At 43.1% G+C, this 26,311-nt stretch overlaps 2 protein-coding genes across 2 annotated transcripts; one reads left to right on the top strand and one right to left on the bottom strand.

Annotated features, from left to right (window-relative positions):
- Positions 2,121–10,026, top strand: LOC8062112 (ABC transporter G family member 36). The gene is made up of 20 exons (XM_002462342.2): positions 2,121–2,552; positions 2,638–2,847; positions 3,092–3,336; positions 3,427–3,503; positions 3,963–4,016; positions 4,452–4,542; positions 4,643–4,944; positions 5,041–5,322; positions 5,462–5,778; positions 5,883–6,043; positions 6,125–6,391; positions 6,498–6,748; positions 6,843–7,175; positions 7,257–7,547; positions 7,682–7,765; positions 7,860–7,993; positions 8,486–8,713; positions 8,808–8,979; positions 9,092–9,346; positions 9,433–10,026. The coding sequence occupies exons 1-20, from the start codon at positions 2,179–2,181 to the stop codon at positions 9,688–9,690; spliced, it is 4,386 nt and encodes a 1,461-aa protein (XP_002462387.1). The 5' UTR covers positions 2,121–2,178; the 3' UTR covers positions 9,691–10,026.
- Positions 23,858–24,416, bottom strand: LOC8062111. The gene has a single exon (XM_002460178.2). The coding sequence runs from the start codon at positions 24,414–24,416 to the stop codon at positions 24,078–24,080; it is 339 nt and encodes a 112-aa protein (XP_002460223.1). The 3' UTR covers positions 23,858–24,077.

Genomic DNA, 26,311 nt, shown 5'->3' with positions numbered 1-26,311 from the left:
GAATTTATTAGAAATCCAAGAACCACAGATGAAGATGGTATAAGCCTCTGCATAGCCAAAATAACAAAAGCTATCACATACACTCTAGTTGACTGGACTACCACCCATGTATGCCAACAATTTGATGTGTGTACATTAAGGATGTGTTTGGTTCCCATTCGATTCCTAATCTGGCTAGCTTTTGGAGCCAGGCTAGACCTAGCCAGGTTGGCACAAGCCAATAATCACTTGTTTGGTTGGAGTGATTACTTAAGCCTGGCTAAGTTTTAGGGTGTTTGAGAAAACAGTTGATAAGTTTCTCAATCTTTGTCAATTGACAACATAAATCAACCAATCTAGGAGGGAAAAGAACCATCAGGTGGACACAACACATACTGTCTGTGTTAGTTCCATGGTATCCCATCACGTGACCACAATAACACTAACATGGTGCGGGAGCAGCGTTCACGATTTTGGGTCGCGCAGGTCATTTTCCTGCTTATCTCGTGGTGGGCATCCGTCAAACGCACAACCAACACAAGGCATTTGGCACGATTCAATTGCTTCTCTCGGTCATAACACGCATATATGTGAAACCAAATAGGCGGACAATAAGATGTAGATGTAGATAGATAGCTGAGTGAAATGGGTCTCAACTCTTCATGTATGTTATTTGGGTCCATAGACTCTCAAAGTGATAATCTGGACCCTTCAACTTCTTAGGTAGCGCATTGGAAGTGTGAATTTGGGTCCAAGCATGATTAGACGAAGAGTAAATTTAGAATAAATCGCTTTGAAAAGGATGAAGGATTCAGATGATCATAGTAAAATTTTATAGAGTGTTGTTGTTAACTTTGAGCTATCCATTTAGTTAGATCTGATGGTTAGACTCATCTATGAGTAGGAGGTAATTTGTGAATATGTATGTATATTGAGTTTTTAATGTATTAAAATAGGATAAATAAGATTTTTTTTGATATAAAGATCTTTTTTTGATCTGACTGTTGAATACATGATCTACTTAGATTTGGTAAATCTTTTTATTTTTGTAAATTTAGATATGACATAATTTAATTATGATAAACTACCTATTATTTTTAGTATTTATGTCATCCCTATTCCCTACCGCACTAGCTAAGCAATTCCACCTGCCCAGCATAAAAAAAAACTTTGTGTGGGTATATGACATTTTACACGGCCATTTTCGTGTTCAACAGTTAGATGGCCCTCTCGATTAAACAAATCGTATAATATTATCTATGACAGCTTCATTTTACGTGCTAGCGTGTAATATGTTTTAAACCATCTATACGTTCACGATTCAATTAACGTGTTAGCTGTTGATATTTTTTTATGTATTACAATGTGAAATTTAAAAATAGATTGTTTGAATTCGCAATCAAGATATATGCTTTATCAGTTATTTTATAGTAGTAGGATATATATAAATACTTATGCATATAGTCACATAACACAAAAGGGAAGAAAAGGTGCTAAAAAAAGGTGCGGCAAGCAAGAGCCGTATCCCCGTCGTGAGTAGACGGATTTTGTACCCCCGTGATTACGAGGATTTGACAATATCTCGTTTTGTTTTCATAGATTAATCAATAATTAATTCAAAAATCTAAAAAAATCAACGAATCCGATTTGTTTGACTAGTATGTAGAAGGGTACAGATTCTAGTGAAATCAAAGCAACGTACTCAAGGAACATGCATTTCAGTCCATCGAGGCACGTGTTAATGTTGATTTCCTTGCTAATTAACGGGACGATGCATGCATGGTGGTCCACGCCCCCCCTCTCTCTCCCTCTCTCTACAGTACTCTCTCTGTCTCTAAGTATAAATCATTTTAAGAATTTTAGAGAGGTAAAACATCTTATATTTGATCAAATTTATATAGTAGGATAATAATATTTATAATATTAACTAAGCATATCATTAGGTTACTCATTAATTATATTTTCATAGTATATCTATTTGATGTCACAAAATTTTATTTTTTTTTTATAATTTTAGTCAAACTTAAGATATTATTATGACTCTTCAAAATTCTTAAAATAACTTACAATGGTTAGAGTACTTCTTCTCTATATATACTAGGCAGCTAGGCTTTGCTCTCGCTAACTTAACAGGCCTGCCTATATCTATACCACCACATCGATCATCAGACTACATACATCTGGCCGTGGGCGCCGGCGATGGACCCGTCAGGGGAGATCCGGAAAGTGGCTAGCATGCGGCGGGACAGTGGCGGCTCCGTGTGGCGGAGCGGCGGAAACGACATCTTCTCGCGCTCGTCGAGAAGAGACGACGACATGGACGACGAGGAGGCACTGCGCTGGGCCACGCTAGAGAAACTTCCCACACGCGACCGCGTACGCCGTGCCATCATTTTCCCGCTCCCACCAGCTGGCGCGGCGGGGACGACGACGGGGCAGCAGCAGGGGCTCGTCGACGTGGACGTGCTCAGCCTCGGCCCCGGCGAGCGGCGTGCGCTGCTGGAGCGGCTCGTGCGCGTCGCCGACGAGGACCACGAGCGCTTCCTTGTGAAGCTCAGAGAGCGCCTGGACAGGTCGTTACGACGTTCATTATATTCCTTTAATTTAATGTTCCGTCCTAGATGGATTGATGATCGAGTTGTTGTTCGATCGTTGTAGGGTTGGGATCGACATGCCGACGATCGAAGTGCGTTTCGAGCACCTGAACGTGGAGGCGGAGGTGCGCGTCGGCAGCAGCGGCATACCGACCGTCCTCAACTCCATCACCAACACGCTGGAGGAAGCAGCCACTGCGCTGCGCATACTGCGCAGCAGAAAGCGGGCGTTGCCCATCCTCCACGACGTGAGTGGCATCATCAGGCCTCGCAGGTAGATATATACATACAGCAGATTCATCGGTTTATTTCTCTTTTTCAATCACGATTTATTTACTACGTACGTACTTACACAAAAAATTAAATTCATTAATTAATCAATAGCTAGCGCGAGATATTTCTGTGTTCTATTCTTGGCATGGCATGGATTCTTTACTTAATTGTTTTTCGTTATTATACTAGCTCGATCTGTCGTGTGTTAATTTGCAAAAATGCATGAGCATGGTATATATATACAGGATGACTTTGCTGTTAGGCCCACCTGGATCGGGCAAGACCACCTTGCTGTTGGCGCTGGCCGGAAGGCTTGACAAAGACCTCAAGGTTTCTGGCAGAGTGTCCTACAACGGGCATGGCATGGAGGAATTTGTGCCTCAGAGGACGGCCGCGTACATCAGCCAACATGACCTCCATATCGCAGAGATGACAGTGAGGGAGACGCTCGCCTTCTCCGCACGCTGCCAGGGTGTTGGCTCCCGCTTTGGTAAGACATGCATTCTATCTATGCAGGTTTTAATTTGAGCCTTCTGATGATATATATATCATCAGAAATTGAAATTTGTTAATAATCCAGATATGCTTATGGAGCTGTCGAGGCGAGAGAAGGCGGCTAATATTAAGCCTGATGCTGATATCGATGCATTCATGAAGGCAAGATCACGCGGACCAGTTAAAAAAGTCTATAAACGTCTTTTTTTCCAGGAATTGAAAAATAATCTAATAATAAAGCACTTTCTAGATATATATGTTGGTTTCTATTTAGGCCTAGTTTAGTTCACACTAAAAACCAAAATTTTTTCCAGATTCTCCGTCACATCGAATCTTGCGGCATATGCATGGAGCATTAAATCATTAAATATAGATGAAAAATAAAAAATAATTATACAGTTTGTCTATAAATCGCGAGACGAATCTTTTAAGCCTAGTTACTCTATAATGAGACAATATTTATCAAATAAAAACGAAAGTGCTACAGTGTCGATTTTCTAATTTTTTTTGAACTAAACAAGGCCTTGTGAGATCCAAACAGGTCCTAGGATTTGATTTAATTTCTATTCACTCTCCATCCAATAATCCTATGTATGTGATTGATTAACATTAATTTATCAGGCGTCTGCAGTGGGAGGCCACGAGGCCAATGTGGTCACTGACTATATTCTCAAGGTACATGCATTTTCTGGCTCTTTTTTATATATAGCGAGATATAGTTATAACTTACAATCCATAAATACGTATTTCATTAAGAGCAAGAGAAAGTTACAAGTTACGATCCATGATACCAGCAAGTCTAGGCTTATACCAAGAATACATATCGGAAGGCCTGATCAGTGGCGGATTCAGGATGGAGGCCAAGAAAGGGCTAAATAGTAAACATATAGGATTAAAGCTAGAGATTAATAAAATTTTAAAGCTAATTAACTCTAATTTAATAAACAAATCATACTTATAGGGGGGCTGGAGCCCACCCAGCCCCCCTTTGGATCCGCCCCTGGGCCTGACCTAGCTAAACCACCCTTGTTGAGAGATGCATGAGCCATGCGAATAGCTCAAGATTTGTGTTCAGCTAACTTTTGCCTGACACAATTCACTTCTATGTAGATACTAGGACTAGAGTTGTGTGCAGACACAATGGTTGGAGATGAGATGCTCAGGGGCATATCCGGAGGACAGCGAAAGCGTGTTACAACTGGTACAAATATATATAACATTTATTTGGCTTCACTACTGCATGCTGAGCTGTGTTGTGAATAATTTTAATCATCATTTAAATATATACTTATACCTTGTAGGTGAGATGCTGGTCGGGCCAGCCAGGGCACTTTTCATGGATGAAATCTCCACTGGGCTTGATACCTCCACTACGTTCCAGATTGTGAACTCGCTCAGGCAATCAATCCATGTCCTTGGTGGCACAGCCGTTATCTCCCTTCTGCAGCCGGGCCCTGAGACGTTCAACTTATTCGATGATATCATCCTGCTGTCAGATGGCCAAGTTGTGTACCAAGGTCCCCGAGAGGATGTGATCGAATTCTTTGAGTCTATGGGGTTCAGATGCCCTCAGAGGAAGGGTGTAGCTGACTTCTTGCAAGAAGTACATAGAAACATAATTTTTATTAATTACACATACATTTGCAACAACCTTATATTTAATTAATTACATGTCTCGATTGGTTGGATTCTTGTGTAGGTGACTTCAAAGAAAGATCAGAAACAGTACTGGGCATGGTCAGACAAGCCCTATAGGTTTGTTCCAGCCAAGGAATTCGCAACTGCTCACAAGTTATTCCACACTGGGAGAGCTTTAGCCAAGGATCTCGCCATGCCATTCAACAAGAACAAGAGCCATCCAGCTGCACTGACCACCACCAGGTACGGTGTGAGTGGCATGGAGTTGCTGAAGGCGAACATAGACAGGGAGATCCTTCTCATGAAGAGGAATTCTTTCATTTACGTGTTCAGAACATTCCAGGTAACTATATATATATAGCGATTAGTAGTTTCATGAAATGTATTTTTTTACTATTGTATAATCTAATAAGCCAAGAGAAAAATAAAACAACTGGTTGACTCGGTGGTGACTTACTTGCATTGTTGTTCTGGCTCTTCAGTTGACACTAATGTCAATCATCGCAATGACTGTATTCTTCCGTACAAACATGAAGCATGATTCCGTGGCAAGTGGGGGCATTTACATGGGCGCTATGTTCTTTGGTATCCTTATGATCATGTACAACGGCTTCTCTGAGCTTGCGCTCACTGTCTTCAGGCTACCTGTTTTCTTCAAACAGAGAGACCTTCTTTTCTATCCAGCATGGGCGTACACAATACCCTCATGGATCCTTAAGATCCCAATCAGCTTTATGGAGGTTTCTGGATATGTTTTCTTAACATACTATGTCATTGGGTATGACCCAAATGTAGGAAGGTGAGCTATATTGGAAATATGTGTCACGTAATTTAGCAACTTTTTTTTTAAAAAAAAAAATCTGTATGCTATGTGAATGTTCTAACATCATAAGTTTCCATCAGGTTCTTCAAACAGTATCTCATAATGTTGGCAATTAACCAATTGGCAGCGTCACTCTTTCGATTTATTGGAGGGGCAGCAAGGAACATGATCGTTGCAAATGTCTTTGCAATGCTTGTTATGATGGCTGCCATAATCTTAAACGGTTTCATTATAATAAGAGGTAACAACTCATCTTATTACAAGAAGAAATGTAAAACCCCTTCATTCATTAACCTATGCTCCCTTGTTTATTTCACTATAGATAAAGTGAAGAAATGGTGGATATGGGGCTACTGGATCTCCCCACTGATGTATGTGCAGAATGCCATCACAGTAAATGAGATGTTGGGCCATAGCTGGGACAAAGTATTGAATAGAACTATTTCCAATGAGACTTTGGGTGTGCAGGTTCTTAAGTCCCATGGGGTGTTCCCGGAAGCCAAGTGGTATTGGATAGGCTTTGGTGCATTGCTGGGATTCACAATTTTGCTCAATGTTGTCTTCACTTTTGCCCTTACATATCTTAAGCGTAAGGATCTTGCTTCGTTCTAAGCTTGTTTTCTCATTCTATTCTCCTTGGATTTGGCAAAACTAACTTAAGCCTAAGGATGTGTTTTTTCTTCTTGTTCTCCCAGCAAATGGAAACCCCAAGCCATCAATATCGGAAGAGGAGCTGAAGCTAAAGTGTTCCAATGTAAATAATGACATTATGGATGCCAATCCCTTGGCATCTAGAACTACTCTTCAGCTAATAGGAAACAACACTGAAACTAATTTAGAAATGTTGGAAGATAATTCTGGCCCTAGTCAAAGGGGGATGGTTCTCCCATTTCCCCCACTTTCTCTCAGCTTTGATGACATTCGATACTCCGTCGATATGCCACAGGTACAAAGATAGAAATTGCTCGATCTGATTATTATTATGAAATTGGATATGATTGGTCACTAGCTTGTAACATTTGGTACAATATCAAATTCAGGAAATGAAAGCACAAGGTGTAGTTGAAGACCGCTTGATACTCCTTAAAGGCATTAGTGGATCTTTTAGGCCAGGGGTGTTGACCGCACTGATGGGTGTCAGTGGAGCCGGAAAGACTACGTTGATGGATGTATTAGCAGGGAGAAAGACTGGCGGCTATGTCGAAGGAAATATAAGCATTTCAGGATATTTGAAGAATCAAGAGACATTCGCTCGTGTATCTGGATACTGTGAACAGAATGATATCCACTCACCTCAAGTGACAGTTGATGAGTCATTGCTTTTCTCTGCTTGGCTCCGTCTTCCTAAGGATGTAGATTCCAACACAAGAAAGGTAAGTGGTATGTGTTAGTCATCAATTTCACCTATATTAAGTATTCTATTGATTGCAATTTAAATTTTCACATGCATACAGATGTTCATTGAGGAGGTCATGGAACTTGTAGAGCTGAAACCACTGAGAGATGCTTTGGTTGGACTTCCTGGAGTAAATGGTTTGTCAACCGAGCAGCGTAAGAGACTGACAATTGCTGTGGAACTTGTTGCAAATCCATCCATCATCTTCATGGATGAGCCAACCTCAGGGCTCGATGCACGGGCAGCAGCAATTGTGATGAGGACAGTTAGGAACACTGTTAATACTGGTAGAACTGTGGTTTGCACGATCCATCAGCCTAGCATTGACATATTTGAACAATTTGATGAGGTGAGTGATATTTTAGCCATGAGCTTTCTAGATTACTTTGCCAAAAGTAGTCAAATTTGATTTGTTTATTATCATGGCCTTTCCATTCCTCGAACTAATTTGTAAGTTTTGAAATGTATGATAATTGTTTGCAGCTTTTTCTAATGAAGCGGGGTGGAGAAGTGATCTATGCTGGTCCATTAGGTCACAACTCCTTGGAGCTGATCAAGTATTTCGAGGTAAAATGCTAGTATTAGATAATCAAAATATTCTTATATTCTTCATTATTTTTGTTACATATATATAATAAGATCTCTGTGGCTTATCAATCAGGCGATTGAAGGTGTCAGCAAAATTAAAGATGGCTACAATCCAGCAACATGGATGCTAGAAGTAACAACAGTCTCTCAAGAACATGTCTTAGGTGTTGATTTTAGTGACATATACAAGAAATCCGAGCTCTACCAGTAAGTAACTAACATGCAAGAGCCACTTAACATTTTTGTGTAACTAAAAAACTACAATACATAGATGAAAACTATTTGTCTTGTTACTTAGAGTTAACAAAATGCACATAATAAACAAAGCAATAAAAGAATATTGACAACCAGGAGCTACATACATACCAAATAACAGTATTATTCACTATTGCATATTTAGGCAATCATCAATTATTACTGCTGGTAGCCAAGCCCTGTGTCTTGTTATTTAACTCTGTTCTTGATATTTTGGATCTGTTGCCCAAATCACTGCTATGGTGCTAAAGTCCTGTTGTGATCTTATCGTTGCCTGGTCTTAAAGGCAGCCAGCAGTGAATCTACAAAACCGGCAGTGATGTTTGTGTCACTTGCAAACTTGTAGTGATAATACGTGGTAGTTATTTCTGATTATTTCTATGGTACAACTTCTCCAAATTATTTTTCCAATAGCATATGTAACATTTGCATTGCTGTTTGAAGGAGGAACAAGGATTTGATAAAGGAACTAAGCCAACCGGCACCAGGTTCCAGAGACCTATATTTTCCCACTAAGTACTCTCAGTCTTCTTTCACTCAATGTATGGCTTGTATTTGGAAACAAAACATGTCATACTGGAGGAACCCTCCTTACAACACTGCCAGGTTTATTTTCACTACTATTACGGCCCTTATTTTTGGCACCATGTTCTGGAACCTTGGTAGCAAAATGTAAGTCCAAGTCATGATTTACTTTGTTGTTGTACATACTAAATAAGCATTATATTACTGCCGTAATCCCATTCATATTTTGCAACTCAATCAGAGACAAGTCACAGGACTTGTTCAACGCCTTGGGATCCATGTATCTTTCGGTGATATTCCTTGGTTGCACAAATTCTATCTCTGTTCAGCCAGTTGTGGCCGTTGAGCGAACAGTGTTTTACCGTGAAAGAGCAGCCGGCATGTACTCAGCATTCCCTTACGCATTTGGCCAGGTGAACTAAGATGTTGCCCTCTTGAAGATCAATTCATAACCCCATTCATGTTACTTGTTTTGGCATTATTCTTGGGAGGCCGAGATATATACTAATTGGTTTATTTTTTTAGGTTGTAATCGAGCTCCCATATGCTTTAGTTCAAGCTTCCATATATGGGGTAATAGTGTATGCAATGATTGGATTTGAGTGGACTGCTGCCAAATTCTTCTGGTACCTCTTCTTCATGTACTTCACACTGCTCTACTTCACATTTTACGGCATGATGGGAGTTGGCCTCACGCCAAATTACCAGATAGCCTCCATTGTCTCTACGGCATTCTACAACATCTGGAACCTCTTCTCGGGGTTCTTTATTCCTCGCCCTGTAAGTGCCATATAACTTTATGTTAACTTTTCCACTTATTAGAAACATGTGTCTCATTTGTGTTCTGGACTTGTTTTTACATGAAGAAAACACCAATTTGGTGGAGATGGTACTGTTGGATATGCCCTGTCGCGTGGACATTATATGGGCTTGTTGTTTCGCAATATGGTGACATCACCACACCCATGGAAGATGGCAGGACTGTGAATGTATTCCTAGAGGACTACTTTGACTTCAAGCACAGTTGGCTAGGCCGGGCCGCTGCCATTGTTGTGGCTTTTAGCGTATTCTTTGCCACCTTGTTCGCCTTTGCCACCATGAAGCTCAACTTTGAGAAACGATGACGATGATAAGAACTGGACAGCACCACATAGAGCTGCAAAACAAATGATGTTTGGTGTATTGCAAAACAATGGATTCTGTGTATGAATGAATCATATGTGTACTATTCTATATATATAATATTTCTATCCTGACACTACTACACAAACATCTTCACCATCACTTTGAAACCCCCATCATCACTGGATTTGACACTCGGTGGTGATATATTGTTAGTGATGGCCCACCTCATCACCACCGATTTATAACTAGCGGCACTGTTGGTTTGGCGTATGATGCAACTATGATCGTCTAGTCGTAGTCGCATAGGTTGGTTCCAGCAGTGATGGCATTTGGTCACCACCAATCAGTATGCGAACTCGGTGGTGATATGTAATACATCACCACCGTTTATTTGTTTCATCAAGCGTTGATGAGTACTTGATCAATGTTGTCCTTTTGTTTGAATCGGCACTAATGATCGTTCTGAGAATGTTGACCACTACTTGAACCTACAGTGGTTAGCACTAGATGAACACCTCTCATAGTTCTATCCATGCGTGTTGATGCACATTTCATCACCGCCACTTTTTGATAGCCGTAGCTACAACAGTGATACTGATCATGTTCACAATATTTATTATCAAGAACGGATCATGACATGTTGCTAATCATAATTATCATGATCATCATGCGCATTCAAATCTCAATTAAGAAATCAACTTGTGCTAAAAATATGCTTTCAGATTGCTCACTACTGGTTTGGTAGAGGGTCCACCAACCATAGCAGAGGGTTCCGTCCCTGCATCTGCATGACAGAATTCAGTTTATGCTAGTGTAAATTCAACAGACAGAATTCAGTTTATGCTAGTGTAAATTCGACAGTGACAGAGAGAGATCACCAGAACCAGCGGATGGTCCGACAACCCACCCCATGCAGTGAACCTGAGGTGTCACTTTAGGAGTCTTCTTGGCTCCAACTATCCAGCTCATAGGGCCCCAAACCAGAAGCCACACCAGCTCACTGAAAGGTCCTTGTTTGGTTTTGGTAATTGAGTGACAACTTAGGTGGACTAATAGTGTTTATGTGAGATACACAGGAGATTAGTCCACAAGTGATGATGTGATGATGGAGGAGCTCATTGCATATGAGACATGACATGAAGTCATGTGACCAAGGTGGAGAAGATCAAGATGAGCCTTGGCTTGATGGACCGGTTGCAAGAGTGAAGGGCAAGTCGGAGGCTTTGAAGCGAGGGACCGCGTGTGACGGTGAAGCTTGAGCAAGACTTGGCGCCGATGGACCGAGGCAACGGTGAAGAGCAAGTGAGGTCAAGATCAATGAACCAATACGGTCGCGTGATGATATGAAGTGGATCATATCATTTGGTGATTGGTTGGTGCATGTGTTGCATCAACAATGGAGGAGATGGAATGGAAAGCGCAAGGCAAAGGTATAACCTAGGGCTTTTCCATTTCACCGGTCATAGGTGTGTAGAGAAGTTTATGACCGGATTTAGGATAGATGGCCGTACTATCAAGAGGGGCAAACTTGTTTGCATATCGGTCATCTAGTGCCACTTGAGCGATCTAACTTTGCATACGTGTTAGGATCGAGTGGCGTGGCAAGTTGAGAGGCTAACTCCTTTGGGAAAATATTTGTGAAAATGCTAACACACTTGCACATGGTGGTGTACACTTGGTGGTGTTGGCACATTTGCAAAGGAGAAGGTGTTGAAGTTGATTTTGTTCAACTTGGAGAAGAGAGAGAAGTCTTTCGGTGTTCTCCTGACATTAGGATGGCTTTTAGATTGGAATACTGCTTTGATCCATTTTGATTTGGATTGAGTATTCATATTTATTGGATAGTACTCTAAGTAAGCTTTCCAAAATATCCAAGATCATCGAATTCGGAGTCCGGAGCTAAAAGTTAGCAACCTAACAAGTTGAACTGCAGGCACAGGACGCTGAGAGTCCGGTGCGCACAGGACAGTCCGGTGGCACAGGACGCTGAGAGTCCGGTGCGCACAGGACAGTCCGGTGTCACAGGACGCTGAGAGTCCGGTGCTGCTGCAAGTTTGCGTTGCTCTCTGCGTGTGAGTCCGGTGCGCACAGGGAGCGTCCGGTGTGAAGCAGCAGAGCGTCCGGTGCTACTGTTCCGACGCGCGTGCGTGTGCTAGCCGTTGGCGGCAACGGTCAAGTTCAAACGGCTAGTGACACGTGGCTGTTTTTGGAGCACAGGACGCACTGTTCCAGCGTCCGGTGGCTCCCTGTGAGCGTCCGGTGCCCACGTGTTTTGCCCAGTGAAGGGGCAACGGCTAGTTTAGCCCTTGGGGCTATAAATAGAAGTGGTGGCCGGCCTTGGCCGGTGCTGAGCACCCTTGGGACTTAGTGTCCATGCTTGGGGAGTGCTAGGAAAGCCTCTAACTCACTTGTGCTTGCAAGAGTGCGAATCAATAGCGAGTGAGTGATTCTAGTGCGTTGCATTGAGAGATTGCATCGAGTGGCACTAGGTGTTCGTGTTGCAAGCCGGTGGTGCTTGTTACTCTTGGAGGTTGCCACCTCCTAGACGGCTTGGTGGCTTGTGACTCCGTCGAAGCACGCAAGGAGATTGTGCGGTGCTCCGGAGAAGAGATTGTGAGGGGTACGGTGCTCACCCCGCGGGGATCGCGAAGAGCAACTCTAGTTGAGCGAGACGTGAAGAGCGACAAGTGGTCCGGCCGGGTCAAGTGCTAGAGCTTGTGGTAAGCACTCCACGTGGGAGAGTGTGACTTGCGGGTCACCACTATCAAGAGGACCGGCGGCAACCTTGGAGCTTGTCTCAACGGGGACGTAGCTTGGTGGCAACCAAGTGAACCTCGGGAGAAAATCATCGTGTCAACTTTGTTCTTCCCGTTGGTTTGCAAGTCCCTAACACAAGCTTGTATTTACATTCATATATTTGTGCTTGTGTAGTTGCTCTTGTAATTAGTTAGCTTGTGTAGCTTGCTAGTTACCTTCTTGCTTGTGTGGCTAGAAGTAGTTCCCCTTGCGTGACTAATTTGGTTTGTGTAACCTTGTTAGTAACATTGCTTAGTTTGTGTAGCTAAGTAAGTTGTGCTCTCTAATTTGGCATTAGTTGCCTTGTTATTGAGCTTGCTAGTGAGCTTAGACTTTGTGCGCTTTGCCTCACTAGTTTGTGTAGGAGCTCCCTCGGTTTGCAAAGTACTAGTTGCATAGGTTTGTGTGACCTTGCTTCTAGATTTGGTTAGGTGAGCTCTTGCTAAGGTAGCACCTTGCTTGCTTGCTTAGATTCTTTTCAAGGTGCTAGAGAACTTAGATAGAGGGGTGTAGTCTTGGCTAGACCGATAGTTTTAATTCCGCATTTGTTTTCGGTTAGCCGGCGTAATAACTTTTAGAAAGGACTATTCACCCCCCCTCTAGTCCGCCATCTCGACCCTTCACTCACCCATTCCCTTTTCACACACACTCTCTAGTTGATCAGTCTTTCTCTCTACACCATCTCCCACTCAAAAAAGGATGAAAGGAGGAGAAAAAGGGGGATTTTGAGTCACCAGTAGTTGGAGAAGGCAATGGAGGTCACCTAGGAGCTAAGCACCACAAGGAGTGGGGGTTAGAAGAGGAAGAAGCCCTCTCACCCTCACCATTTGGACCAAGGAGGATGTTGACGGTCCTTAAATACCAAATATAATCAGCAAATAAATAGAGAAAAGGATCCAAATGTAACCAACACCCAGACTTAGGGTTTTATCTGACAGAATTCCATGAGTTTTGGTGTTTGTCTATTTCTGCAGGAGGTTATCAGGAAATATGGAAGAAAGGCCCACACATCGGGTTTATATAGAGATATTAACATGCACCGCAATTATCCAACATCTAGAAGAGTCCAGAAGCCACGGGAACGAGCGGGAGGCCGAGCGGGCCTGGGGGCAGGGCGCCCGCCCTCCTCCCTTGGGCGCCCGCTGAAAGCCCAAGTTTGGTTTTGGTAATTAGTGACACCAAGTTGCTAATACCTTGTGTTTAAGTGATTTGAGTTAGGCATAGCAACACATGTGATGAAGGTGCATGGTGGCATGGAAAAGTGGCCACATGATCACAAAGGATAAAGCATGAAGTGAAGATCATGGTGATAGACGAGGAGCAAAGTTATCAAGGCAAAGGTATAAACATAGGGTTTTGCTTTTGGCGGTCTAAGTTGAGTAGAGAAGTGTTTGACCGGGTTTAAGATAGATAGCCGACTATCAAGAGGGGAAATCACGGTCATCTCTCGAATCAAGTGCTACTAGGTCTACATCTTGAGCATATGCATTAGGATCTAGTAAAGTGCTAACTTAACTCCTTTGGGTGAAAATGTTTGTGAAAAGCTAACACACATGAACTTTGGTGGTGGACACTTGTTGGTGTTAGCACATTTTCAAAGGAGCTGGAGTTCCTAGGGTTGAGAGGGGTTTGGGGTCCTCTCTCCCTCCCGCCGAGCTTGCTCGGCGAGATTCGATGCTTTTGAGAAAAATAAGTGTATATTTTCTATTGCGCCGATCGGAAATTTAGAGAAGTCACGGGACTGTTTTTCTCTAGGAAACACTCACCGGACGCACTGCGCGGAGGCACCGGACGCTGGCCTTTAGCGTCCGGTGTGCTGTCGGGTGTAGCAGTGTGCACCGGACGCACCGGAGTGAGTCAAGTGCTCAGTGTCCAGTGTGCGGGCGTTTTGGCGACCCTCTCTGAGTTTCAGTCCGGTGAGCACCGGACGCACCGGAGAGAGTCTGGTGCTCAGCGTCCGGTGACCCCAAGGTTTTGCATACCTCCCTGAGTTTTAGTCCGGTGTGCACCGGACGCGTCCGGTGTGGACCTGCAGAGCGTCCGGTGCTTTGCAGGTAGCCGTTAGAGACTGACACGCGAGATTCAAGAAGGACACGTGGCCAACCCCAGTGCACCGGACGCAGGGCGTCGAGCGTCCGGTGCTCACTTGGTAGCATCCGGTGCCCCCGTTTTTAGCCCAGTGAAAGCAACCAACGGCTAGTTTCTTTGAGGCTGAAAGGTCCTTGTTTGGTTTTGGTAATTGAGTGACAACATAGGTGGACTAATAGTGTTTATGTGAGATACACAGGAAATTAGTCCACAGGTGATGATGGAGGGGCTCATTGCAAATGAGACATGACATGGAGTCATATGACCAAGGTGGAGAAGATCAAGATGAGGCTTGGCTCGATGGACCGGTTGCAAGAGTGAAGGGCAAGTCGGAGGCTTTGAAGCGAGGGACCGCGTGTGACGGTGAAGCTTGAGCAAGACTTGGCGCCGATGGACCGAGGCAACGGTGAAGAGCAAGTGAGGTCAAGATCGATGAACCAATACGGTCACGTGATGATATGAAGTGGATCATATCATTTGGTGATTGGTTGGTGCATGTGTTGCATCAACATTGGAGGAGATGGAATGGAAAGCGCAAGGCAAAGGTATAACTTAGGGCATTTCCATTTCACCGGTCATAGGTGTGTAGAGAAGTTTATGACCGGATTTAGGATAGATGGCCGTACTATCAAGAGGGGCAAACTTGTTTGCATATCGGTCATCTAGTGCCACTTGAGCGATCTAACTTTGCATACGTGTTAGGATCGAGTGCCATGGCAAGTTGAGAGGCTAACTCATTTGGGAAAATATTTGTGAAAATGCTAACACACTTGCACATGGTGGTGTACTCTTGGTGGTGTTGGCACATTTACAGAGGAGAAGGTGTTGGAGTTGATTTGGATCAACTTGGAGAAGAGAGAGTAGTCTTTCGGTGTTCTCTGGACATTAGGATGGCCTTTAGATTGGAATACTGCTTTGATCCATTTTGATTTGGATTGATTATTCATATAGATTGGATAGCACTCTAAGTAAGCTTTCCAAAATGTCCAAGATCATCGAATTCGGAGTTCGTAGCTAAAAGTTAGCAACCTAACAAGTTGAACTGCAGGCACAGGACGAGTCCGGTGGCACAGGACGCTGAGAGTCCGGTGCGCACAGGACGAGTCCGGTGTCACAGGACGCTGAGAGTCCGGTGCTGCTGCAAGTTTGCGTTGCTCTCTGCGTATGCGTCCGGTGCGCTCAGGACGCGTCCGGTGTGAAGCAGCAGAGCGTCCGGTGCTACTGTTCTAGACACGTGTGCGTGTGCTAGCCGTTGGCGGCAACGGTCGAGTTCAAACGGCTAGTGACACGTGGCTGTTTCTGGAGCACAGGACGCACTGTTCCAGCGTCCGGTGCTACCTACAGTGAGTCCGGTGCTCACGACTTTTGCCCAGTGAAGGGGCAACGGCTAGTTTAGCCCTTGGGGCTATAAATAGAAGTGGTGGCCGGCCTTGGCTGGTGCTGAGCACCCTTGGAACTTAGTGTCCATGCTTGGGGAGTGCTAGTGTAGCCTCTAACTCACATATGCTTGATAGTGTTCATCCGATTGTTTGAGTGAGCGATTCTAGTGCGTTGCATTGAGAGATTGCATCGAGTGGCACTAGGTGTTCGTGTTGCAAGCCGGTGGTGCTGTTACTCTTGGAGGTTGCCACCTCCTAGACGGCTTGGTGGCTTGTGACTCCGTCGAAGCACGCAAGGAGATTGTGCGGTGCTCCGGAGAAGAGATTGTGAGGGGTACGGTGCTCACCCCGCGGGGATCGCGAAGAGCAACTCTAGTTGAGCGAGACGTGAAGAGCGACAAGTGGTCCGGTCGGGTCAAGTGCTAGAGCTTGTGGTAAGCACTCCACGTGGGAGAGTGTGACTTGCGGGTCACCACTAGCAAGAGGACCGGCGGCAACCTTGGAGCTTGTCTCAACGGGGACGTAGCTTGGTGGCAACCAAGTGAACCTCGGGAGAAAATCATCGTGTCAACATTTGTTCTTCCCGTTGGTTTGCAAGTCCCTAACACAAGCTTGTTCTTACATTCATATAATTGTGCTTGTGTAATTGCTCTTGTAATTAATTAGCTTGTGTAGCTTGCTAGTTACCTTCTTGCTTGTGTAGCTAGAAGTAGTTCCCTTGCGTGACTAATTTGGTTTGTGTAACCTTGTTAGTCACATTGCTTAGTTTGTGTAGCTAAGTAAGTTGCGCTCTCTAATTTGGCATTAGTTGCCTTGTTATTGAGCTTGCTAGTGAGCTTAGGCTTTGTGTGCTTTGCCTCACTAGTTTGTGTAGGAGCTCCCCCGGTTTGTAAAGTACTAGTTGCATAGGTTTGTGTGACCTTGCTCCTAGAATTGATTAGGTGAGCTCTTGCTAAGGTAGCACCTTGCTTGCTTGTTTAGGATCTTTTCAAGGTGCTAGAGAACTTAGATAGAGGGGTGTAGTCTTGGCTAGACCGATAGTTTTAATTCCGCATTTGTTTCGGTTAGCCGGCGCGATAAGTTATAGAAAGGACTATTCACCCCCCTCTAGTCCACCATCTCGACCCTTCAGAGAGGCTTATAAATAGTTGGTGGCCGACTTTGGGAGGCTATCTCTTGCACATTTGATTACTTGAGACATACACTGAGCTAGAGAACACTCCCTCCACTCATCTCCTTGCTTGATTGCTAATCCTAGTGAGATTGAGTGAGATTCAAGTGCATTGCTTTGAGATTCGCATTTAGTGGCACTTGATTCTTGAGTTTGCTGCGGATTTCTTGTTACTCTTGGGTGTTTCCCGACGCCCTAGACGGCTTGGAGCAGCGGTGGTGTTGAGCTCGTGATTGGAGATTGTTTCGAGCCTCACCAAGTGATTTGTGAGGGGTTCTTGAGCCTTCCCCATGGGAGATCGCAATTGGCTACTCTAGTGGATTGCTCGTGGCTTGGAGGATCCCCATCTTGTGAGTGGATGTGCGGCACCCGCTGAGGGTTTGGCTTTGGATTGCCAATTAGCTCGTGATCCATCAAGTGGCTGTATCGCCACAACGAGGACTAGCTTGCCGGGAAGCAAGTGAACCTCGGTAAAAAATCTTGTCCCATCTCTTGCCGAGGACTCTCTTGTGATTGTGAGTGATTGGTTGGATATATATCTACTCTACAATGTTGGTATAACAATCACTCTCCACTCCTTTACTTACTTGTATATCTTGTTAGTTGTTTAGCTTGTTTAGTTTAGTCTTCTTGTTTATGAGTGTAGCAAGTTTGTAGTTGTGCTTTCTTGTTGTAACTTGTGTTTAGCTTTCTTGCTAGACTTGTGTAGGTGGCTTGCATAGCTTAGTTGTGCTAGTGCTAGAATAGCTTCGCCTTTTGTTTTACTAATCAACTTGTCTAGTTGAAGTTTGTAGAAATTTTAAATAGGCTATTCACCCCCCTCTAGCCATTTGGACCTTTCACCCGCCCTGGCCTGAGAGCCAATCAGGCTCTGCTTCACGGATCATGCTCCACTGACCTAAGGGATTAAGGAAAATCCTGCGATTAAGGTCGGTTTGATCCGACGGTCCATATTCATTTGGAGGGACTATATAAGCAGGCCCCCTGGCCCCTGGAGGAGAGGACCTAAGAAGCCCTAATTCATTCATTCATCTCAAGAGAAGAAGTCTCTGATCAAGCCCTAGAGCCACCACATCAACTAGACCTCTAGTTTAGCATAGCTACATAGGTTTAGAACTAGAAGGAGTCAATCTTCGATTGGTTTCCGAATCTGTCAAGAGGATTCTTGGTAATTCCTCTACTGTTCTTCATTTGTTCATCATTGTTCTTCAATATTATGAATATGACTTTATTCTACTTCAATATATTGATTATGACTTTGCTCTACTTGTTTATATTCGCAATTATATCGTTCTTAGTTTGTCATAGTTATATGCTTGGCTTAGTTAGATTGGATTTATATACATGTTTAGGATCGTATAGCGTTTATCCATGTGTACAGTGGGTAAATGATAAGTATTGTGTAGGCGTGGTGCCTATACCATATTTATCTGCGATTGTACCTTATATGTCGGATCGCGGGGTAGTTCGTGGTGGTGACACCTCCATTGATTCTTATATAGTCCCCCTCTCGTGATAGGGTAGGCAGAACAACATTATTATAGGGGAGTGATTGCTATGTTTCTCATTTTCCTTGATAATATCACTATGCATGGACGTAGTCCTGTCTCGCAATGATTGCCAAGTATAATTGCACTAACTATGATATGCTAGACTTTATAGTTAAGAATAACTTAGGAAATATTCTTGTAGTTCATCCTAATTCCATGCTAATGACTTGCTAGAATATCTGTTGAGGTGCTTATCATTATTATATGTGGCTAGTTATGCTGATCAGATTAATTATCTTTGTCACCATTCATACTTTATCTATATTTTATGTGACATTTATCCCTGTATGAAAGAGATAGATAAATGCTCTCTATTATACATGCAATGATAGATACTCAATTCTATATTTCATTCCATAATCAACATTGATGATTAGCAATCCCTTCCCAGTGGTAAAAATATTAATAACAATACCTGGAATACTTCCTGGTTAAAATGCTACATCGGTATTAATCTGTGCGCTTGTAGATCTCATTTATTATTCATTCAGAAGAGCAATTTCAATACCACGTCTCTCATGTCATGCTGGGGATGACAACTTGGCTTAAGTGGCATGAGGGATAGGTTCGGCATTTTTGGCACCGTTATCAGAATTAGAACACTAAGTCTACTTTTGGTAATGACGTTAAGAATGCCCAACAGAGGACTCAAGCAAAGAAGCAAGAACTCAAGTCACTAAGGGAGGATTCAGCTTCTCCATCACCTTTGGGAAGCCTAAAATCTTCATTTGTAGCCCTTGGTAAGAATCAAATCAATCCAAACCCTAACTTCACTTCACATGAGCACAAAACCTAGGAAATGTTGATTTGAGGCCTAGATCTCATTTGCACACAGTGTAGCTTCAACCACCTAGTTAGATATGCTCTAGAGTATGCTAGGAAGCTACCCTAAAGATGGATTTCACATGGAAGCTTTGTAGATCAAGGTTTAGATTTTGAGTTGGTAGAAGTATGCACTATTAGTTCGCTGACGGAGGGTCCATCACCTTGGTAGAGGGTCCATCACTACTACAGCCCGGTAGTTATACAATTAAATAGAACACTTTTATAATTATGCAGAGAGTCGGTCCCTTTTGGCAGAGGGTCCATGGAGTTATATTCTCGAGATAGAGATCCTTAGGCTATAGACTTGTCTTAGTGGAGTGTCCGTGAAATTCCATGGAGTGTTCGCTAATTTATAGCCATGATTTTTGGAGAAATAAGAGAGCAGCCAGTTCATGGCAGAGATTGTGTCATTTTTGGAGGAACATTCCACGAAAACCTGAACACTTAGAAAACTAAGTACCCCACAAACTTGCTTTGATGGATGGTCCGAGGCCATGATGAAATGGTCCTGTCATGTGTCGAGAGAACACAATTTTCCTAAGGCTACATACTTCTAGTACCAAAGTGTCCATGGGTTCTCACGGAGAGTCTGGTGATTTATAAAATAGCAACCAGAGAGTAGCAAGTTTTTGTCCAAGTGTTGCAGAGTGTTTGTGCCTTGTTGTGGAGGGTCCCTTAGACCCAATTGTCTTGTTTTCACTAAGTATGTGTGTTTGTGGACTGTCCAGTACTCACACCAGAGTGACCATCAACCCAAATAGATAGCCCTAGTGCACAACACCCAAACACTTAAAACATGTGATCAAAGGTTAATCAAATAACATCAATGCATAACATATCATGTCATTTATTTCATGCATTGTACTCATCAAGCATCATGCATGTTTAGGGCCTATTTGGCATGGATTTATATTCGCCTAATTTGGATTCATTAGCTTGGATCCACCAAAATATTTCCCAAACAGTCTAGATCCACCCAATTTAGATTCACCAAAATGGTGGATCTAGGTGCTTCACGAAAGGACGTTTCATACCTCCTTGTGGATTTGGGTGGAAATTATCCATCTTTGCTACCGGTTACATACTCCTTCTGATGTACCACTTTGATTCTTTTTCCTTTCTTCTAACACCCAACCACGCCGCTTTGCTCCTCCTGTCGTGCCACACCCCTTCATGCTCCTACCGTCATGGCCATGGTGGTCGTGCTGCCCATCCCCTCCCTCCATCCCTCCTCTTCGGTGAGCTCCCCATGGCCGGATCCAGTAGATCTGGTCCTCCTCGACCACCTGTAGCCTCTTCTTTTGTCTGCATCCATGGGGAAGACCACCATAGGGTTGGGCTGTCTTTTCACCTTTGGAGCACGGCCACCGTAGCTCCTCCTCTCGGTGTTGCTGCCAGCAGCATGCCCTCTTTGGTTAGCGTGCCTAGAGTCATGGCTGGTAGCATGCCCTCTCAGGTAGCCACGACTAGCCTTGGCCGGCCAGCGTGTAGGGAGTCACGGTAATCGTCGAGCCCGCCATGGCCAACGCATAGGCTACCATGGCTGGCCTCTAGCCCACCATGGTGGCATGGGAGGCAGCCATGGCCAACTACTAGCCCCCCATGGTCGTCGCCCACCAAATCGACATGGCTGGCCAGCAAGCTGCCAAGGCCACCACTGGTTCTTTGTCGCAGCTGCAAGTGACGACACATGCTCTATTGACCAACAAGAGGGAAAGAGATGATGAGGTTTACATTTCTCTTCCATTTTTTGCAGCATTAATAATGTTATGGGGCAATCTTGATTTGGGTGATGAAAGAATTGTGGAAAATTAATGTTAGGGTGATGCTATGGACTGGGTTGATGGTTATACCTTGCTTGTTTGTAAGTTGTTCGCCGAGAAAATTAGAAAATGGAATCAGCCAAACACTTATTTGAAAAATGTGGGTTAGGGATGAGGATCGGGGGGCCACTCTTGTCATAGAAAATGCTAAGAAAAGGGCCCATGTGATTTTAGAGAAGCCCACCAAGAAACCTAAGACAAGCACAATACTTCTAATCCAAGAGCACATCTCAAAGATTTCTGAGTATGCTTCTTATTTAGTGTCTATAGACAAGATATGAAATCATATACTTCAAAGTTGAGCAAAAAACTTCAGATTAGATTATATGGCTAGTGTGAGAAACTGAAATTTAGTGGAGGCAATTCAAACAACAAAGCTAAAGCATATGGACCATGGCGCCACATTTACTTGACTTTACCGATGATCATCATACTAACAATACAAACAACAATTACACATTAAAGCATCCTAAATCCACTGTTTAAGCATCTACCGTATCACTACCAATCATGACAGCAGCACTGTCCCTTTTCCATAGACATTTAACTATACATTCAAAAATTCTGAAAATCTACCCGGCGGTAGAGGACTCCATTATCTACAACTTCTGTATTATAAGATTATGTATAACAGGTCTCCAAGATAGCATAATCATCCTCTTAATTTAACTAAACTTTCCGATGGTAAAAATAGAATAACAATATTATAAAATTGATAACTGAAGGTATACTCATAAGAGGTCTCCAAGATAGCATAATCATCCTCTTAATTTAACTAAACTTTCCGATGGTAAAAATAGAACAATATTATAAAATTGATAACGGGAGGTACACTCATCCAAAAAAATATGTTGTAACAATATGGAAATCTTAAGAAAAATTCTACAACTTTTGTTAAGATCACAAGTTCAAATTCCTCCATTACCAGGGCCATAAATTGGATAGATCTAAAACTATCTAGATTCTCGTCACTGCAAAACAGCCTTCTTAGAAAATTCATATCTCAACAAATACAGACATTATGAGGGTGATCTGACTGTCGAAAGAAGTGTATTGAAGTCCTCTACGACTTTGTCCACAGTGACAAAATTTATTAAGGCCATTAAGATACTCTAAAACAGTGATGAACAGAAACTGTTCAGTTTGACAGAATTTCAGAACATGAATAAAAATTAATTTGACAATTTCGAGAATTACTCTAACTATCTCTTCTAATTCAACGATTCCATCCACAAAACTAGATCCAAAGAGGGCATCTCACCTAGGAAAAATACAGCAAGCATGATGACAATATCCACGTGATCCACTGCTTCCTTCCTTTCTTTTCTCCACTTCACAACAATCTATGCTGCTATGACTAGATGGGCATTCCGATCTACATAGCACGTAGGGTAACCATCATGGACAGCCATGGAAAAAGAAATTGATGGCAAAAACAGGAAGACAAGATGATGCCTAACCAAAGACCTGTGAAAGAATGACGCCCCTAGACGACTGCGGTGGCGGACGACAACAGACGACACCAGCAAGCCCTAGATCCTGTCTCTTGCTCTGTTGTTCTTCCTCTTTCCTTTTCTCTTGCGTGAATTAGAGAGCTAGGGCTGGTGGCAAAGGAGAGGTTCGGCCATAGAGGAGAAACACGGCATATGGAAAGTCACGAAAGGGGAATTGGTCACAAGGAAAAAGAAAACCCACACCTCGATCGTCTTCATAACATGTACGTGTCTTTTGTATTTTTAAAACTCTTTTATAAAACTAACAAATAACATAACTTCACCATCGACAGCCCGATTAATCCAAGTATTCGACGAGCTGTACACAATGATGGTCTCCATTAATCCATCCAAGCAACAGATCATGCAAAAAGATAAATTTTTTTTGTCTCTTCTTAAATCCGGTCAACCCTTCGCAAAAAAAAAACACTTGATCCATATTAAAATTCTTATTTATGGCATTAATTCTCGGGGTATTACACTATATGGAATGAATAAACTAAAATAATATGCTCCTTGAAACAGATCTTTCTCTTTTGGTGGAACTTGAAAATATTTGTATGATATCACGAGCTATCTTTATTCTCATCTTTCTTTTCTTTTTTCTTATATTTTTATTCTATCTTTTCTTTCTTTATTTTTCTCTCTTCTCTCTTTTTTTATGACAGCCTCATGCCTCTTTTTGTAATAAAATTTTAAGAGAGATATCAACAAGAACTTGGGCATGTATTTTAAGTGGAAACTAAATTAAGCCCTAGTTTGATTTTGGATAATTGATAAAACGTATTGGACTAATCCTTTATCTAAGTGTGTATGGATAAGCTAGGATGGTCCAACTCCAAGTTATGGAGCAAGATAGCATCTATATACGGGAGAATTGAAATTTCCCGAGTGTCACAGGCTTCTCCGAGTGCCAAAAATCTATATACAACCAATATCTATGCCATAATATATTCGTAGAAGTACATCGTTAAGAGGAGCCGCATAAAACAGTTACTGTTACTTGCATACAAACTATATAGTCACACAAACGAGGACACTAAAATTAACACATTTACAAGCACATTTACATTCATTTGATAACCACCCGGACGTAGCACGGCCCAACCTGAGCAGGTTCTTATTGTAATTAAACTTGTAGCAACACGTCGTACAGGGCACATACAAATAAGACACAATCACATATGGTATCAGTAACCAATCTAACATCTGACAAGATATAAGCACACATGGCTGACCGTAAAGCAATGCATATGCTGGCTTATGCGACCGGCAGCGCCTTGCTGAAGCAGCCGTTGGCGACGGTGCAGTTGGCGAAGCAGGTGGCCGGGCTGGCGTTGAGCACACACGTGATCCCGCAGATTATCAGACAGTTCTGGCACGCGGGCGTGCAGATCTCGCCAACGCCGTCACCGTGCTGTTCAGCAAGAAGGCTCAGCTTCTGGGTGAGCTCGCGCTCCAGGAGCTCCTGCAGCAGCGCGCCGGCCGCGGCCTCCTGGTCATCGGGGGATGATGCAAGGCAAACGGCCGGGCGCGCCACCAGGTCCGAGCCGACGCACAGGAGCAGCATGCACACGGTGGCAATCTTCAGAGTAGCCATTATTTCAAGTTTGTGACAGATTAACTGATCTAGTGATCGAGATCGTCAGATGCTCAGATCGATCAGCGGTACGTAAAGATCGAGATGCTAATGCTAGAGATGCGAAATGGAGTAGTGAGGCAGCGCATTTATATAGAGTGCAATAATAAGTTCATTATCAGTCACGTAGGTAACTGAAGCTTGCTGGGCTCTTAAAAAGATCCAAGCTCAGTTTAATTAAATGGGATTCTGATTTCGTGCAAGGCGGCAATGAATTAATGTTCAGTCCTGGAAGCAATGCAAATGCGATGATGCATGGTTAGTTTCACCAAACTCCGACGATATCAAAGCTGTAGCGTACGTACCAGGGAATGACACAGGCCGTCGTACGTCACCGAGCATGATCAAAGCTAATAGAGTTATGGTAATCTCGCTATCAAAACGTCGCCGAGTCAAAAGGTCATGCATGGCATGGGTGGCCCAGGTCCTACAATAACATGGCCTTAGTTCACGAGAACAAGACATTTCGCCGATGTGCCAAATGAGCTTTAGTCCCGGCATTTTTGGCGCCCGGGACAAAAGAAATCTTTAGTCCCGGTTGGTAAAGCCAACCGGGACTAACGGTCCCTCCCCAACGGCTCTGGTGTTAGGCGGTGTCGGAGAGGGACCTTTAGTCCCGGTTGGTGTTACCAACCGGGAGTAAATACTTACCTTTAGTCCCGGTTTGTGACACTAACCGGGACTAAAGATTTTGTCCCGGTCGTTGGCACTAACCGGGGCTAAAGGTAGGTATTTACTCCCGGTTGGTAACACCAACCGGGACTAAACCCTCCCCGCTATAAATTGAATCTCCCTCCTCCCTTCTTCCTCTCCCTGCCCGAGCTTGAGGTGCTTTGTTCTCGCTTGTTCTTCCATTGTTCTTGCTGGTTAGTGCTCTCATCTCCCACGATTGATCCATTTCAACGCTTCTACGCCGTCGTCGATTTGTTTGAAAGGTTGCTAGCTTCATCCTTCTATGTTTTTCACCGCCATATGTAATTTTATATTGGACATATGTCTATTTTGATTATTTCATGTTGCCATCTGAGCAATCATCGTCTTCTCATGTTTGAATTTTTTTGAACGATGCTAAGTGTGTGCTCGCTAAAAACTAGTATACACAAATCATTACTACTATGTATACACGAATCATGTTAAGTTCTATTATAGATATTATAGGATATTTTCTACTTTAATATGTTCATGTTCTTATTTTAAAATATTAATAATATAATTTTTGTTGTAATTGTTAAATAAATTGTTTTTCACTTTAAAAATTATTGAAATTAATTTTCTTTACTCATAAAATTATAGCTTTTAATAGAAAAATTACAATTCCATGATAATGCAGATAATGGCACGCCATTGGATGTACAATGCTGATCGCCGCTCCAACGAGTTCATTGAGGGCGTGCGAGAATTCCGCAGAGTGGCGGAGCAAAATAAGCGGGATGGTTTTATGTGCTGCCCATGTGCCGTTTGTAAGAATTTGAAGGAATTTTCAAACTCAAGAGAAATTCACTTGCACTTGTTCACGAATGGTTTCATGCCAAACTATATTTGTTGGACCAAACACGGAGAGTCTGGGGTTATGATGGAAGAACGTGAAGAAGAGCAAGCGTACCCTGACGATGTTTTTGCTCAATACTGCGACTTCGCAGTAGAGGACGAAGGTGATGAAGACGGGGATGCAGGAAACAGTATCGTTGATGATGACGATGCTCTTGGTGATGTCATTCGCGACGTACAGAGAGATTGCGAAAGTGCAAAGGAGAAGGCTAAATTTGACCAAATGCTAGAGGATCACAAGAAGCTACTCTACCTGTCGGCCGAAGAGGGAGAGAAAAAGCTAGGAACGACACTGGAGTTGTTATAGT

The sequence above is a fragment of the Sorghum bicolor genome, chromosome 2, assembly GCF_000003195.3.
Source record: "Sorghum bicolor cultivar BTx623 chromosome 2, Sorghum_bicolor_NCBIv3, whole genome shotgun sequence".
Classification (NCBI taxonomy): Eukaryota; Viridiplantae; Streptophyta; class Magnoliopsida; order Poales; family Poaceae; genus Sorghum; species Sorghum bicolor.
The sequence above is the reverse complement of the archived record's forward strand: the minus strand, read 5'-3'. Positions and strand labels throughout refer to the sequence as shown.